Below are 15,767 nucleotides of genomic sequence, written 5' to 3'. Positions count from 1 at the left end.
CGCGGTCCATGCGGGGCGGGCAGCGGCTGTGCAGTCGGTGCTGGGGTCCAGGACTGGGTGGATGAAATCGCTTGAGGGCTCCCTCCGGTGCAGTCTGGCAGGGACGTGGGACAGGCCAGATACGGCCACACTGACTCCGGGTGGGGCTACCTCTCTCCTGGCCCACTGGGTAAGCATGAGTGTGCGTGTCCCGAACGGCTGCCCGGAGCCCAGATGGGCCTCCAGCCTGGGGCTCTGTACAACTTCCCTGGGCGGCCCAGGCCTGTAGGAGGTGGCGTTTCTGTGCTGTTGGGGACAAGCAGGGCCGGGCCAGACTGTCCAGATCTAGCGCTTCAGTGAGCAGATGTCCCTGATTCCTGCCCAGGAGGCGAGAGACTGTGGGAGGCCCCTCCAGGCCTGCGCCCCACCCCCAGACACATTTCAGAGACCACTGTTCTCAGGAGGGTGGGTGGTCTCCTTCCCAGGAGAGGCCATACCCCAGGGAGCGAGCAAGCTGGGCTGCCGTCTTGGGAGAAGACAAACATGGCCTTCTCATGGGCCATGACGTGGGGGCAGGGGAGACCTGGCTCTCTGCCAGCCCTGTCCGAGGCAAACCACATCAAAGGCATAGAAGGACATGGAAAATGTGAGCCCAGCCCAGAAAATGTGAGCATGGAGCATTTGGATCCCCGGGGGGTGGGGTGAGAGGTGGGGGGCTGACAGACCCCACATCCGGGCATCTCAAGCTGGGCTGCCAGGAGTCAGGAAATAGTTACCAGAAGAGCAGCATTTGTGTGGGTCTGTGCTACTGTGGGCCACGGCAGGAGGGGTCCCCTTGGGCTTGACCGCTCAAGGAGCATCCCGGGTGGGTGGTGGCCATGTTGGAGACCTTTGTGTCATGACTTCACGTTGATCTTCCTCATTCTAGATGATTGCACAGTGAACAAGACAGGTGAGGTCCCGGAGCGGACACGTCCATGTGGGAGGTGGACAGCGCCCAAGTGAGTTAGCATGATTGTTGGAGGTGGTCGTGAGGGCTGCAGAGTGTCAGGAGGCAGCTGATGTGAGGGATGGCAGCTTTTAGGGAGCTGACCTCGAAGGCTCCTCTGAGGAGGGGGTCATCTGGGCTCAAACTTGAGTGATAAGAAAGAACCAGCCAGGCAGAGTCAGAGGGAGAATCCCACGGAGCAAGTGCAAAGGCCCTGAGGTAGGAGTAAACATGGCATCTTCCCAGAGGCAGGGGGGAGCAGCCCCAAGGGAAGTGGCTGAAGTGAGCAAGGGCGTGCAGGGACGAGATCACACGGCCTCGTGGTCTGTCACAGACCCCTGGTCTTCTTCCCAGGGGCAGGACAGGGTCCGATCGACAATTTAAAACAGAGCTTTGGCTGCCACAACCACATATCTCCCTGCAGGCAGAACAGATGTCATGGGTGTGTGTGTGTGTGTGTGAGAGAAATGCTACTCGGGTTTTTTTGGCACATCTGTTTGCAGGGGCGTGCTGGGGAGTGTTCAGCACCCAGCCTTGTGGGGGCGAAGCCCCGATTTGTAGCACGTAACAGTTGCTGTGGTATAAATACTCCCATTGCTCCAGATCTAAGCCACCGACATGACGTCACCGAAGGTGGAACTAGGAGGGGGCGTGCCCTTCGGTGGAGCTGGGAGGGGGCGTGCCCAACGCAGTAGACTTCCTCTGTGCCGATGCCGTTGACGTCAGTAACCTCGAGAGCATAGATAACAGATCTGTGTAGTCTAATAATTGGGAAATGCTGCATTTTGAGTACTTCTTACCCTTGTTTTTATCCCAAGTTCTTTAACTGTAAAGTTATGTAGTTTAGGTTTTGTTTTTTGTTTTTAATTAACATTTGATTTATTATTTGTTTCAGGGATACAGGACTATGAGTAGTTCAGTTTTTGATAACGGCTGTGTTTAACAGCTTAACTGCAAAATCCTTGAAAGCTGAGGTCTGCTCTCGCGAGTGGATCCGAGCCGACTCCTCCACACCTCTGTCTGGACTCAGGGGGCGTCCGCTGTCTGTGTTTCCCCAGGAGGGACAGATGGGCTGGAGGAGGCGCATAGGGCACCAAGGGTCGGGTGCAGGCCGCCAGCCAGGACCAGAAGACACTGTTGTGTCTTGCCTCTGACCCCTGACCAGACCCGAGTTCTCCCACCTGCCTCGGGCTCCTGGGCCCCGTCGTCCCCACCGCCGAGAGACGGCAGGTGTCGGTCGTGAGGACAGAGCCCCTCTTGGTGTGTGCTCCCTGGGGGGGCATGGTCTGTGCTCAGTGACGGGTGAGTGAGTGGCTGAGATGGCGATGTCGCGGGTGCTGCGGGCTGCGAAGAAGCTCTCACGGCACATTTCTGAGGACCTGTCATTGGAGGGTTAAATCCCGTCAGCTCTCACTCTTTCCTTCGGGATCAACAGCCACGCCTTCCCGGATTGGCTGCCGAGTTGCCCTTCAACACGGGGCAGAAGACGTCATCCCCTGTCCCACCCCCCCCCCAACTACTGACGGGAGCCTTTGGTGGCTGTCCACTGGCACCAGGACACCCCTGTGTGTCAGAACGTGAGGCTTACAGATGGCCAGGCTCTGCAGCCATGTCCAGTATGTCGCGCGGTAGGGACAGCGCTCGTGTTCATGTCGCTGTGCCTTTGCCCAGGCAGGTCCCTCCCTGCAGTGTCCTCTCTCATCCTTGTCAACCGAAAGCCTTTGGGGACTCTGCTCAGAGGCCTCCTTTCCCGTCCCCGTGGGTCAGGCAGAACTGCCACCACATCTGTCGTGTGCCCTGCCTTTCAAAGTGTCCCCAGCACGAGCCTCCTTCTGCCCTGGTGGAGTTCCTTGTCTCTGTCATTTGGGGAAGGTTGGGGATCGCATTTTTGGTGGCGTGGTGTCCGCCTTGTGGGAACGTGCAGGTGGTGGCACAGTTGGGCTTGAACGGGGGAGCCCGTGACCCCCCAGCCCGGGGTCGCAGGCACAACACCTGCCCATAGGATCTTGCTGGGAAATGCTGTGCAGTCTGGGGCCAGCCCCTCGGCGTCTCCGTGTCCCTGTGTCGTGTGCTATGGAGCAGAGGTCGTCCCAGGGCTGCTGGGAAGATTCGGTTAACTCACAGGTAGAATGAAGAGAAGCCTTCGTCTGGATTTGTTGTTTTTATTCGTGCGGTTTTCTGTGCAGCCCTGATCTGGGGCTCAGCACAGCGCAGGCTCTGTGGCCTCCTGCCTGTCCTGCACTCAGCTCCGGAAGCAGGGGTCCCTCGGGGATCGGAACTGATGGCTCTGGCTGACCATGGATCCGGTCAGGTTTTCCGCAAAGCCGTGCTGTGGTTTGGGAGGGACGTTCTCAAACGAGTCCTGGGCATGAAGCCCATTGTGAGTCGGAAACGTGTCTGGAAAGCAGAGGTAGACCCCGCACCGCGAGCTCCAGAGTCCTTCGAGAGGGAGTTTGGCCTCCGGATCTCCCCACCCCCTAGGTCCACGGGTGTCACCTGCTGCCAGTGGCAAGGGTCCTGGGTGTGTTTTGGGGAACAAGGATCCCTGACAGCCTCGCCCCTCAGTGTGTTCCAGGAACTAGCAGCATCAGCGCCCCCAGGAAGCTGCCTAGAAATGCAGTGGCTCAGGCCCACTTCAGACACACGGAGTCTGCACTTCCCCACTGTCCTCGGCTGATTCGTGCACGGTCTAGACGGAGCAGCACTGGTCTGGGGCACGGGTGGCATGTGATGGCTCCTCGGGTCAAGTCTGGCCCACTGACTATTTGTAAATAAAGTTTTATTGGTACAGAGCCATGCCTATTTGTTTACATTTTGGTTGCTTTCAGGTTACAAATGGAGGTGCGTTGAGCAGTTGTGCCAGAAACCAGGGGACCTGTGGCCGCACAGAATTAACCGTGCGGCTCTTACAGGAAAAGCTGGCTGGCTCCTTGTCTACGGCAGTAGATCTCAAGCCTGGTCGGCCATCGGAGTAACCTGGGGATTCGTGATTGGTGTGGCCGCGGCCCGGGCTCCCCAGGTGTCCTGTGCGTGCGGTCGTCAGGCCGTGGGAAGCTTGGCTCTGGTTTCGCCATGTAAGGGGGCAAGTGCAGCTCCACGGCCGTGGATGGCCTGAGGTCCGGGGCTGGGGCCGCAGTGGCCGTTCCTCCTCGCTGATGTAGCCGTCCTCCTGTGTGCTGCCCTAGACCATCGAAGGCTTCTGGAGACGGACGTGGCTTGGGGTGTGGGGGTTGCTATGAGTGGGGCCCCCATCTCGCCCCATAAACCTGGAGTGAATGGAGCACTTCTGAGTCATCCCGTCGACTCCTGCTTGCAGCAGGGGGCCAGGCAGAGGGTCCTTACTGTCCCTGACCAGTCTGTCCCACTGTAAAATGTGTTTGAGGCCAGGACGGACCTGGGGCTCCTCCCTTTCGTCCCCTGTGACGGCGCCACTCAGCTCGGGGTGCTGGGACACCTCTCCCAAGGGAGACGGCAGCCAGGTTGCAGGAAACCCTGAGCCTGTCCGGGGCCCTATGTCGTGGCTCCACGGCAGTGTTGCTGCACCCCCCGCTCCTCCGCACCCCTGCGCTTCTTAGGGCTTGGGAAAGTGTCCGGGCAGGGGCACCGGTGTCCAGCACTGGGCTTGCACACCTGGTGAGAAGGGGTGGGAATCGTGAGCAGGCTGTGGTGCTCCACCTCCGCATGAGGTGGGCACAGGTCGGGAGACTCTGGCTCCGAGCACTGCTGAGGGTGGAGGGGCCCGCCGGGAGTATGGGCTCGGCATGGCCGGGGTTAACTCAGGCGTAGGCTGGAATCCTGGCGCTGCTGTGTACCTGGTTTGTCCCTTGACGTCTCTGTGCCTCCGTTTATTCTTCTGTAAAATGGGAGAATGAAGGGGCTGGTAAAGGAGGTGATTGCAGTTCATAGAACAGTGTCCGGCGCAGGGCACTGAGACTGGTTTTTGTTATTCGTGCTGTGACGTGGGTGATGATTCGGGGGTGGGGATGGTTACGGGCTGGCCCAGGCTCGGGGAGGTGGGGGTTCGGGGAGGTGGGATGCCTCGAACCCATCTTGAGTGGGGGACAGGGTGGGCTAGATGGGAAGGGACAGGAACACCCAAAGACACTGCCTCTGACCCGAGGCCCCAGATTACGGTCAGAGGCTATGAGTAGGACTTTAGAAACCGTGGGACCCGGCCGTTGGCTCTCCTCCGAGACTGTGAAGCGTTGCTTCCCTGTAGGTTGGGAACACGGGTCACTGCCCTTTCTGTCTGAGGTTGGCTAAGGGCACGAAGTAGGGTAGCGCTTGCAAGGGGTTTCGCGTGGTGCCAAGGACAGGCCACCTCCGTGGATGGAGCCCCGGCTCACCACTCCTCTCGGTTTTTCATCTTCATTCCTGTCCTCGGGACCTCAGAGGGCCGGGAGCTCATCAACAGAACGTGCCGGGCGTGCATGGAGGCATGGGTCAGCAGGCATGGGTGCGGGGCTGGGCCCCGTGGGTGGGAACTGCACTCCCTGGCTGTGCTGGCAGGGGTGGTGGCTGCTTGGTGGAGGATGAGGTCCCAGGAGCCTTCGAGGCCCCCCAGGCTAGATCCAAGGGATGGTGACAGGTGCCTCCCTCAGGTTGGCTTAGAATTGGGCCCCTGTGGCCATTGGGAGGGACAGCAAGGAGGGATTTGGGGTGAGGCTGCCTCCCAGGCGGGGTCTGGGTGCAGGTGCGGCCAAAGACGTGTCGGGTGGTTCCGAGCTCCCTGTGGCCGGAGAGCCCCTGCCGTGCCCAGCACCTGGCGTCAGGCTCCCAGGTGTTGGAGAAGTCGGCAAATCTGACAGGCGGAGATGGGAGCCAGGCTGGGTGGCCTGTGGGGCAGGGGTCAGTGCCCCTCCCCAGCCAGCCACGCATTCTCCCCTGCCCTGGAGCCAGGTCTCTGACCCCTGCTCGTCATCCCCACCGCCCTCGTCAGGCGAGGGTGCAGAGGGCATGCTGTGTTGAAACAAAGCGGGAAACCTCTCTGTCCGCACTTCCACCTGCTGGGATGGAAAGCTCCAAAAGCGACCTTGCCTTTTGGGTGTGAGAGGGGCCCACAGCTCCTAGGCAGTGGGAAGTTTATGCTTTAGTTCAAGTTGAGGGCTTCAGGGGGTGAGGGACAGGCTAGTCCCAGCCACCAGGGATCGGCAGCAACGTGGTGGGGGTGGAGAGGCTGTTCCAAGTCCAGCCGTCATGCCCCTTGCCTCCTCCGACAGAATAGAGGGGGTTCTTGGAGAGGGGGAGGCCGAGCCGAGCCAGGAGGTCCTGGGGCGACCTCTGCCACAGCTTCAGAGAGCGCGGGTCCCCCCACCCCCCCAGGGTCCACAGAATGCCCCCGGCTGGCCTGCGCTCCCGCTTCCTAAGTTCTAGCTTCACGAGAGGGTCCAGGGAGGTGTCGCAGGCCGAGGCGGCCTTGGCAGGACGGGCGTGTGTTCCTGAGGCACAGGAAAGATGCAGGGAGGGAGCGAGACCCTGCCTGCCCGCACCTTCTCCCTCAGCTTCGTTTCTTTCTCCTTGTCGGATCATCGTTTGGCCGTACCCCTACCCCACGCGCAAGGCTTTGCCTGGGTTTGTTCTCCCTTCACTTGGCTCGTTGGCACAGAAAGATGGTCCGGTTGGTAGGTGTCTGCAGGGAGGTTTGGGGTGGCTGTGCATTTTTAAAGATTTTATTTGTTTATTTGACAGACAGAGATCATAAGTAGGTAGAGAGGCAGGCGGGTGGGGGCGGGGAAGCACACTCCCCCGCTGAGCAGAGAGCCCGATGCGGGGCTCGATCCCAGGACCCCGGGATCATGACCTGAGCTGAAGGCAGAGGCTTTAACCCACTGAGCCACCCAGGCGCCCCTGGCGTACATTTTTAAAAGAAATCAGGCGGGGCGGAAGGGAGGTCGGGCAACCTCTCGGGAAGGAGCGGGCTGCCCTCACTTCCTCCCTGGTCCTGACGAGGGCAGGCTCAGCAGCCCAGGCTAATGGGGCAACGGGCCTGTGCCTGGCTTGCCTCCGGGCAGATGAATTGCCTTCAAGAGGAGGCTGGTTTGCTGTGAGCCCCTTTCGTCTCCCCCTGAAGCGGAGGTTCACGTCCCCAAGCCGGCTGTTGCGAGAGTGGGTCCCCGACGCGGCAGCAAGCGCCTTCACACAGGCCTGGGCCCAGGACACCTCTCCCGCCGGCCCATTTTTCAGATGTGGTGACAGGCTGAGAGGTGGCCTGAGCTTCATCCGTCAGCAACGTGTCCCCAGGTTCCCCGGTGTTCACCCTGCTCTGGCTTCAGGTCGACCAGCAGCCCTCCCCGTGCTGTTGATGGCGTCAGTCCCACTTTAACACCCACGCCAGACACCAGCTCTGAGGCTCCTCTCGATTCCGCCTCCCGGGCCCTGGCTGAGGTGTCGGCATGTTGACTAGCCCTGCTGCGCAGAATCAGCACAGAGAGGTCAAGATCCTCATCTGAGGTCACACAGCCCCTGAATGGAGGAGGCAGGAGTTAGCCCAGGCTTCCAGTTTCTACACCTCGCCTGGGACTCCTGGCTCCCCAGGCCCCGTGGGCTGCAGGTCCCCAGGCTGCGGCCGGGGCCGTCTCCCCAGGTGCAGGGACTCCCCCCCCCCCCCCCCCCGCCCGGTCTCACTGTTTTCCTCTCCCCTCCCCCGGGCCGGCAGCAGCAGCAGCAGCAGCAGCAACAGCAGCAGCAGCAGATGCCCCGGAGCAACCAGGAGGAGAAGGAGGAGAAGGACAAGGACAAGGACACGGAGAAGGAGGAGGAGAAGCCCGACGTGGAGAACGACAAGGAGGAGCTGAGCAAGTAAGACGGCCGGGCCGCCCGGCTTTGCGCCCCCAGGGAGCGGCGCGGAGGTGCTCCTTGGAGGCCGGGCTCCCGCGGGCAGCGCTCCGCAGAGGCTGTGAGGACAGCGGTTCGGCACCTGCCGATCGTCTGCCGGGAAGGGAGGCATCTTTGGCTCCGTCTGAATCCCCTTCCGGAAGCCCGCCCGGCCCCCTCCCCTCTCCTCCCGCCCGCCCTTTCCTCCTGGAACCCTCTGGAGACCTCAGAGACTGATCGCTCGTTTGAGCCCGACTCCTGAGCTAATACATCTAGGCAGTGACTTTGGAGCTCTCTGCCGCCTCGTCTCTCTCCCTCCTCCGCCGAGTCTCCCGAGATGCCGGGCGGGGGACGGGGGATCAGAGGAGCTGGCGGAAGGACTGGGGATGCAGGCGGGCCCTGCCCTCACCTCTAGAATTCTCGCTGTCAGCGTGAGCTCTTGCAGATCAAGGCGCAGCCTTCCGTGCCTGCCAGGGGCGGGCGCCGAGCGCGGCCAGCTGGAGGTCCGCGCCGGGGCGGGGGGGCGGGCACGGCTCCGTGCCAGGTACCTGGAAGAGGCTCAGGAATGTGGCTTCGGAGAACATCTGGCTTCGATACCCCCCGCCCCCCTCCCGGACGCCCAGGGAGGGCCTTCAGGAGGATGAATGGGAGGCGGGGGTGGTAAAGCGGAGTGGCCCCGTGGTCCGCCCTCCTGAGTCTGCTTCTGAGAAGGCCCCAGCTCTGGGTATGGAGGTCACACGCACCCCCACACACCTGGCTCGGTGGCACACGCCGGCAGGAGACTTCCCTTTTGTGCGTGCTGCGAGGCACGGTGGCCCTTGATGATATGGCCAGCAAAGCGAGGACCGTTCCTAGAGGCCCGCAGAGCCTCTCTGTTTTGGGGAGTGAGGTGGCCCGTCGGTGGTACCCACCGGCACCCCGTGATACAGGAGAGGCTAGCTGCTGCCCGCCAGCCCTTCCCCTGAGCTCCCCCTGCCTCCCAGCCTCTGACTGGTACAGACCCCCCACCCCCGGCAGCCAGCGCTCCTCGAGCTAAAGAAAAGCAGGTCTCTCGCAATGGTCGTCTGGTCTCCAGGCGTGGACGAAGCCATCCCTGTCTCTGTCTCTGGCCTTCAGGGAGAAGACAGACGACACCTCGGGGGAGGACAACGATGAGAAGGAGGCGGTGGCCTCCAAAGGCCGCAAAACGGCCAACAGTCAGGGAAGGCGCAAAGGCCGAATCACCCGCTCGATGGCCAATGAGGCCAACAGTGAGGAGGCCGTCACCCCGCAGCAGAGCGCGGAGCTGGGTGAGTTCTGGGCCAGGGAGGACCGTGGCTTCTGAATCCCAGCTTGAGCTTCTGAACGCGCTGGGTGACCTGGGGAGAGCTCCTAAACCTCTCTGTGCGCCCTCATCTCCATAGCGCTTTCCCGGGTGTGGGAAGAGCCCACGACAGTGCCTGGGGGTGCGAAGGGCTAGTGGCTGTCAGCCCCGGTGATCCCGGAACTGGGAGGGTTCACATTAAAATCCAGATGGCCAGTTTGGGTTCTGTTTTTTAATGAGAAAATCCGGCCGCACCTGGCCCGCATTTCTTCCCTGTAGCAGTTGGCACCGAGTAGCCCTACCTCTGTCTAGAAGGACCTGGGCACAGACTGTACCCCCCCACCCCGCCTGTCCCCAGCCCCAGTAGGCTCCCGGGTTCATACTTCACTTCTGTGGGCTTCCGTTTCTCCTGCTCAGCAGACGTCCACCCCCAGGGGCTCTGAGCCTCCCCCCACCCACCTCAAGCTGTAGGGGAGTTGAGGGGAGAGATGGCTCTAGTAGCAGTTCTCAAGTTCAGCCACAGGGGGGCAGCCAACGTGTGTCTGTCATCTGTACTGTTCTGGCTGTTGTTGGGGGGGCACTGACCTTCCCAGCTCTGTGCTCAGGCTGAGGCCCCAGCCACCAGAATACCTCCCCAGGGTGGGAGCTGATGGAGGTGAGGTTTCGTTGTCACAGATGCCCTCTACCCAACACCCAGGTCCGTATCAGACGCTTGTCCCTTCTTCCTGTGGGAGATAATTTGTACCCATTTCATAGATGGGCTCTTTGAGGATGTTGCCTACATAGTCGTGAGCTCACCGGGATTCAGACCCAGCCCCACTGGCCACAAATTTAATGTGACTCCTGTAGTCGTTTGCTGGCTGCCCCTTGGTGCCCGGAGGCTGATTCAGTGGAGGGGGGAGGGGGACGGCTAACTTCTGGGAAGCTCCTGTTAGGCCCCAGGCTGACGCTGGGGCAAACACCCCCCGGGCCCTCCAGCGGGCTGTCCCAGCACCCCAACCTGAGCTCAGATTTCTAGCTTCCCTCCGAGGATGCCTTGGGAAAGAAGGGAAAGTTCGTGAGGTCTCACAGGTTGGCAGGCCACAGCAGCAGGGAACGGGAGCATCTCCCCTCTCGTGGCTGGAGCTGTTCCTTCTCCTCTTCCTCCTGCTGGAGCTTTCCCCACTGGCCAGCCAGCCTCTCCCCAGCACATCCTCTGGGCCTGGTGCTGTTTTAGGCGCTGAGTCCCTGCCGCTGGCTCCTCGTGTCTGCCCTCTTGGTGAGGTCTTAAGCAATTTACAGGGCAAGAACTGGGCTCCTATCTGGGGGACCTTGGAGGAGAGATCCAAAAACAGCGCCACAGTGGAGGCCTGGCCAACTCTGTGAGGTCCGCGAGAACCATGTCCCTTCTCAAGCTTCCTGCCGATCAGGTGGAGTTTGGGGAGAGTACAGCAGTCGCCCCGTAGAGCAGCATTCTCAGTGAGGGACCTGATGAGCCCCAGGGGACAATTCTGGCCAACAGCGGCCACGTCTGGAACGCTCGTTGACTGTCACAGTTGGGGTGGGGACTGCTGGCAGCTGGTGGGTGAAAGCCGAGGGTTTAACAGTAAAGAATCACCCGTACAGACAAGTCCACGCTCACATGACGGCCCCGTCCACCCAAAGCTCGCGTCCCGAGTGCTCCCCGACCTTTATCCGGTCACCGAGCTTTCACGCAGGTCACCCCCTTCCCAACCAAGTGCATGCAGAGACAGTCCTCACAGTCCAGACCCTAGACCACCTTAGTGTCCCCGCCCGTAAAATGGGCTGAGGACACCACCGCCATCCCAGCGGGCCGTGTGGAGGCTGGGCCGCCCCTCGGGCTGCTGCCAATGCATCTTGTCTTCCGTTTCAGCTTCAATGGAGATGAACGAGAGTTCTCGCTGGACGGAAGAGGAAATGGAGACGGCCAAGAAAGGTGAGGGGCTCCGGGGGCTCTGATCCGCCCTGACTGGCATCCAGACCCCGCAGCTCTCGTGCTGGGGAGGGTGAGGCACGTTGGGCCTGACCCACGCACGGGCTCTGGAGCCATCTGGAGGGCCAGGCTCTGCTTTCGGGCTGATCTCAGATTGGTTGCTTTTCCTCGGAGTCTTGGTTTCACCCTGCAGTGACTGCGTCGTCAGGCACACAGTGTGTCCCCAGGGTGACATTGAGGCACAGCTCCGAAAAGTTGCAGCTCGGGCTGTGCGCACGGGTCAGGGGACCGCTTCTGTCGCCTCCGGGGTCAGCATGTCGTGGCCCCGTAGATGCTGGTGGCAGCGCACCTGGGCGTCTTGGAGGGGAGGCCCAGAGCTGGCCAGCAGCCACCACAGCGGGGTCACAGGGTCAAGCTGCGTGTCCCCTTCAGCTGTGTCATCTCTGTGGTTGGAGGCCATGCACGGTAGTGCTGACCCCATGTCCTCCCTTAGAAGCCAGCTGCGTGTTCATTGGAGCCAGAACAGCAGGGTCCTTCCCTTCGTGGCTCAATGACCTATCTCTGTGCCTCAGTCTCCCGTTCTGTGACGTGGGAGGGGCATCCGTGAGGAACCAGAGGTAACAGGCATCGAGGGGCCTGAGCACGGGTCCTGTACCGTCAGGGACTGCATCTGCATGGGTTCCCCTTGTCTCTGGGCTGACTCGTTCCTCGCCGTGCCCAGCACTGACAGGAAGGCTGAGGCTGGGGATGCCTGAGCCCAATTTACCTGCCTGCTCTCATTTACTCTGGTCCCAGCTCCCAGAGTGGCTCGTTTCCATCCCGCTTCACAGAGGACCAAGTGAGGAGTGAGGCCAAGGACGGCCTGGGGCCCGGAGCAAGTCCAGGCCTCCAGCTCTCGTCCCCCTGGCCCCACCAGGGCCCTACCGCAGACGTGCAGCTTCCTGTGCCCAGGGCTCTGGGTCATGACTCACAGAGGGGACAGATGGCCTTTCTTGTGAAGGCCCCGGGCATCCAGGGGCAGGCGAGTGTGAGGACGGGACAGCCTCCAGGCCCCTACACTCCAGCCTTGGAAGGGGGTGCTGAGTAGCCCGAGTGCTCTGCCCTGGGGTTTCAGAAACTGACCAGGAGCAGCCCCAGACCTGAGCAGGGCCTTCCCTCCCAGCTCCTGTCTGGGCCCCCTGCCCCTCCGAGGCCCAGGCCCCTCTTCCGAGCTCCCCGCCCTTGGCGAGCAGCGACCCTCTCAGCACTCGGGAGAGGAGCCCTCTGCTTCCCCTCCTGGGCGAGGCCCTGGAAGGTGCAGGCCGAGCAGCACGCATGGGGCCCTGGGCGTCATCTCTCACTGCGGGGCAGAGGGGTGCTGTTAGCCCCCCGGGGGGGCGCACGGTGCTTTTTCCTCTGTTGGTTTCTCTCTGTTCTCTGTCCGTGGTGTGGTTCCAGGCTGGATTGCACCACTGGGTGCAACGGAGTCTTCCCTGAGATCACATGAGTCTTTTTTTCTCTTTTATGGAATTTCGGCGAAACACGCCTAACGCAAAATTTACCGTTTGCTCTTTCAAAGTGTACAAGTTAGTGGCATTAAGCGCCTTCACAGTGTTGTGCAACCATCACCTCTGTCTAGTTCCAGAACGTTTTACCACCCCAGACGGAAACCTGATGCCCACAAGTGGTCACGCCCAGCCCCCGAGGCCCGCCAGCCTCTGGCATCCACTAACCTCCCTTCTGTGTCTGTGGATTTGCCGTTCACCCGAATGGATCCTGTGGGACGCGCCCCCCGCGTCTGGCTTCTCCCCCAGCCTCGCGCTCGCGAAGTTCGTCAGTGGTGTTGGCGTGTGGGCTTCGTTCCTTTTCGTGGCCGAGCTGTAGTGCCCCACGCGGGGTCCTGCCGATGCGTCCATGGGTCTGTCGGTCGACGGTTATGGGGGCTGTTCCTGTCTTCGGGCTCTTGTGAACAGAGCTGCTGGGAACACCTGTGCAGGATCGCACATTTTGTTAAGCACCCGCGAGTCCCCTGCGTACCCGTCGTTGGCAGCGATGTCACCCGGGACCCCCCACTTCCCCTCTCACCGGGGCAGTGGGGGGCTCTGTGTGCAAGGCCCAGGACCGCCAGCCCGTGCTCCCCCACCCCGACAGTGTCTTCTGTTGTCACGGCGGCTCCATCCCTGGCCCCCTCCCTGCTGCCTGGGAACCGGGAGTTGGCCAAGTTGGCGGCTGTCCTCTCTCTCCCTCTGGGAAGGGCAGATCTGGGGAATGGGAGGTCGGCGGGGATGACTCACCGGCCGAGACGGGAGTGTGCCCCGCTGTCTCAAGGTTGGGTCCTCACAGCGGCGGTGAGCTCATCCCGCGTCCTGCCCACAGAGACGGCCGCGCAAGAACCCCCCGGGGACTGTGCACGCCAAGGCCCTGCTCAGTGACATTTGTAATAATGCGATGAGTGCTGGCGTGCTCGTCTGCCGTGAATTACAGCAATCTGGACAATTACTGCTCAGGGTGGCTGCTAATGGCTGTGTGTTCCAGGCGGCGGGTGGGGGCGGGGCGGGAGGCAGGTGCTGGCAGCCCGGGCCGCTGGGCTCCAGCATGAGCCTGCGGGGAGGGGGGAGATGCTAGGAATGCTATGGAGCCCCCCCCCCAAACCCAGCCCTCAGGAGCCCAGGAAGGGACTCAGGAAGCAGCTCAGCTGCAGGCAAATGGCATGCCCTTAGCTTGCTGCTTAGCCTTCCCATTGACCTGGAGCTTCACCTGAGTGGGGCAGGGGTACCCAGAGATGAGCCGACTTGGTCCCTCCTTTGGGGAGTCCGGGGAAGCAAGTAGCCGGCTGTCCCCAGGGTCTTGGGGTTGTTGAGCCTGCCCTGAGCATCCCAGAAGACCTCCAGCAGCCTGGCCTCAGAGGTTGAGCCGCAGAGGACCCCCTCCTCCCATCCCTGGAAAACCAGGCCTTGTAGCTCTGGGATCTCAGGCACATCTGTCAGCCTCTCTGTGCCTCCGTTTCCCCTTGGGTCTGGCGGGAATTAGACTATCTCCCGCTGTGTGGGTTTCCTGGGGCTGTCCTAACAACATACAGACAGGGGGCCCTAGACCAGCAGGGCCTTCTCTCCCGGCTCTGGAGGCCAGAGGTCCAAAGTCAGAGTGTGGGCAGGGCTGTGCTCCCTCTGACTGTAGGGAGGGAACCTGTCTTGCCTGTCCAGCCTCCGACGTCTGCCTCCGTCCCTGGCATTCCTCGGCTTGTAGGCCCACGGCTCCCATCTCTGCCTCTGTCTTCGTGAGGCTGTTTCCCTTTTCTTTACAAACACCCTTACTAACCCCAGAGGATCTCACTTCAATGGGACTTTATCTCCGAAGAGTCTTTTCCCCAGTCAGGTCATGTGTAGAGGTGGCAGGGACCTGAAATTTGGAGGCAGCCCAGTGTAGCCGACACTGGGATTCCGTGAAAAACAAAGCAAAACCCAGCAGTGTATCAGGCATATTGAAGTCCCCGTCACCATTTGTGACTGTCATCCATCTCCCAGCCGGGTGACCTTGGCCTGGCCCGTCCCTCTCCTGGCCTCCTTCCGCCCCGACTCTAGCATGTGGCTGGGACGCCATCTCCCGGGGGCATCATAAGGGGGGCACAGACCGTAAAGGTACAGTTCTTAGTATACAGTCGGCGCTCAGAAGCGGTAGGCCCACAGTTCAATACAGAGTGTCCGGAGCCTTTCGTGCTGAGTTCAGGCCCTGCTCTGGCCCTTGCGGGGGTGCGACCCTGAGCAAGGGTGTGCTCCTCTCGGGCCTTGGCTCCTTGTGCACAGCTGGAGAAGCAGGCTGGAGGTGAGTGACCTCCTTGGCGGAGGTTCCACAAGGACCGAGAGGGTTCCCCGAGATCGGAGCCCCTGGGCTGGCACCCAGAGCCCAAACAGTAGTGAGGGACACTGCTCGGTACTTCTCAGTGTTCCCGGATACAAGGCAGGTGCTGGTCTTCGTTCCTTCTGTTCAGATTTGGAAACCAAGGCTCAGAGAGGTTAGGTGAGCTGTCCCAGGTCACACAGCTCTTAATTGGTGGTGCTGGGGTTTGAACCCAGATACTCTGGTTACAGAGTGGGACTGGGGCCGCTGTGAGGTTTGAATGAGTTAGTCCGTGGGTCGGGCTACTATTAATCAGATAATGAGCTCCATGGGTGGCTCCGTCAGTTAAGCGTCCGACTCTTGATTTTGACTCAGGTCCCGATCTCGGGGTCGTGGGCTCGAGTCCCACGTGGGGCTCCGCACTCAGCACAGCGTTTGCTTGAGATTCTCTCTCTCCCTCTCCCGGGGTCCCTCCCCCTGCTCCTGTGTGCACTCCTGCGCGATCACTCACTCTCTCGAAATAAATAGAGAAAAGCCTTTTTAAAAGATCACATAATGAGGGAGGGAAGGACATCCCAGCAGCAGAAACAGCATGTGCGAAGGCCTCACGGCAGGGGCAGTGTGACAAAGTCAGAAGATGTCGAAACACGCAGTGAGGGGGAAGAGAAGGGGAGGGACGGAGAGGCGCTTGGGATCCTGGCCTTACAGCTGTGGGATGGAGTCGGGCTGTCAGGCCCAGAGCGTGGGGAGTGGGGAGGAGCGGGGCACAACAGCTGCAGCGTTCTGGGCGGGCAGGTGGGCACCTTCTCTTCTTGGGCGCACGGAGCCAGGGCTGCCTGCCCTGGGGCTCGCACCAAGTAGGGACTGAGCATGTGCAGGAAGCAGCCTCCCCAGGAACCGGGCAGCTCCAGGGAGCTGGCTGCCCGCCCTCAGGC

At 61.3% G+C, this 15,767-nt stretch overlaps 1 protein-coding gene across 21 annotated transcripts in view; it reads left to right on the top strand.

Moving 5' to 3' along the window:
- The window catches only part of NCOR2 (nuclear receptor corepressor 2), a 204,884-nt gene that overhangs the window by 129,790 nt on the left and 59,327 nt on the right, over positions 1 to 15,767 (top strand). For 19 of the 21 annotated variants that reach the window (XM_032310356.1, XM_032310357.1, XM_032310355.1 and 16 more), the window contains 3 exons: positions 7,617 to 7,765; positions 8,897 to 9,069; positions 10,957 to 11,019. In XM_032310356.1, coding sequence (XP_032166247.1) covers positions 7,617 to 7,765; positions 8,897 to 9,069; positions 10,957 to 11,019 — 385 coding nt within the window. The remainder of the gene's footprint in view (positions 1 to 7,616; positions 7,766 to 8,896; positions 9,070 to 10,956; positions 11,020 to 15,767) is intronic. The other 2 variants (XM_032310358.1, XM_032310353.1) reach the window with 2 other exon arrangements.

The sequence above is a fragment of the Mustela erminea genome, chromosome 13 (genome assembly GCF_009829155.1).
Source record: "Mustela erminea isolate mMusErm1 chromosome 13, mMusErm1.Pri, whole genome shotgun sequence".
Lineage (NCBI taxonomy): Eukaryota > Metazoa > Chordata > Mammalia > Carnivora > Mustelidae > Mustela > Mustela erminea.
This window is presented reverse-complemented; position numbering and strand designations above follow the sequence as displayed.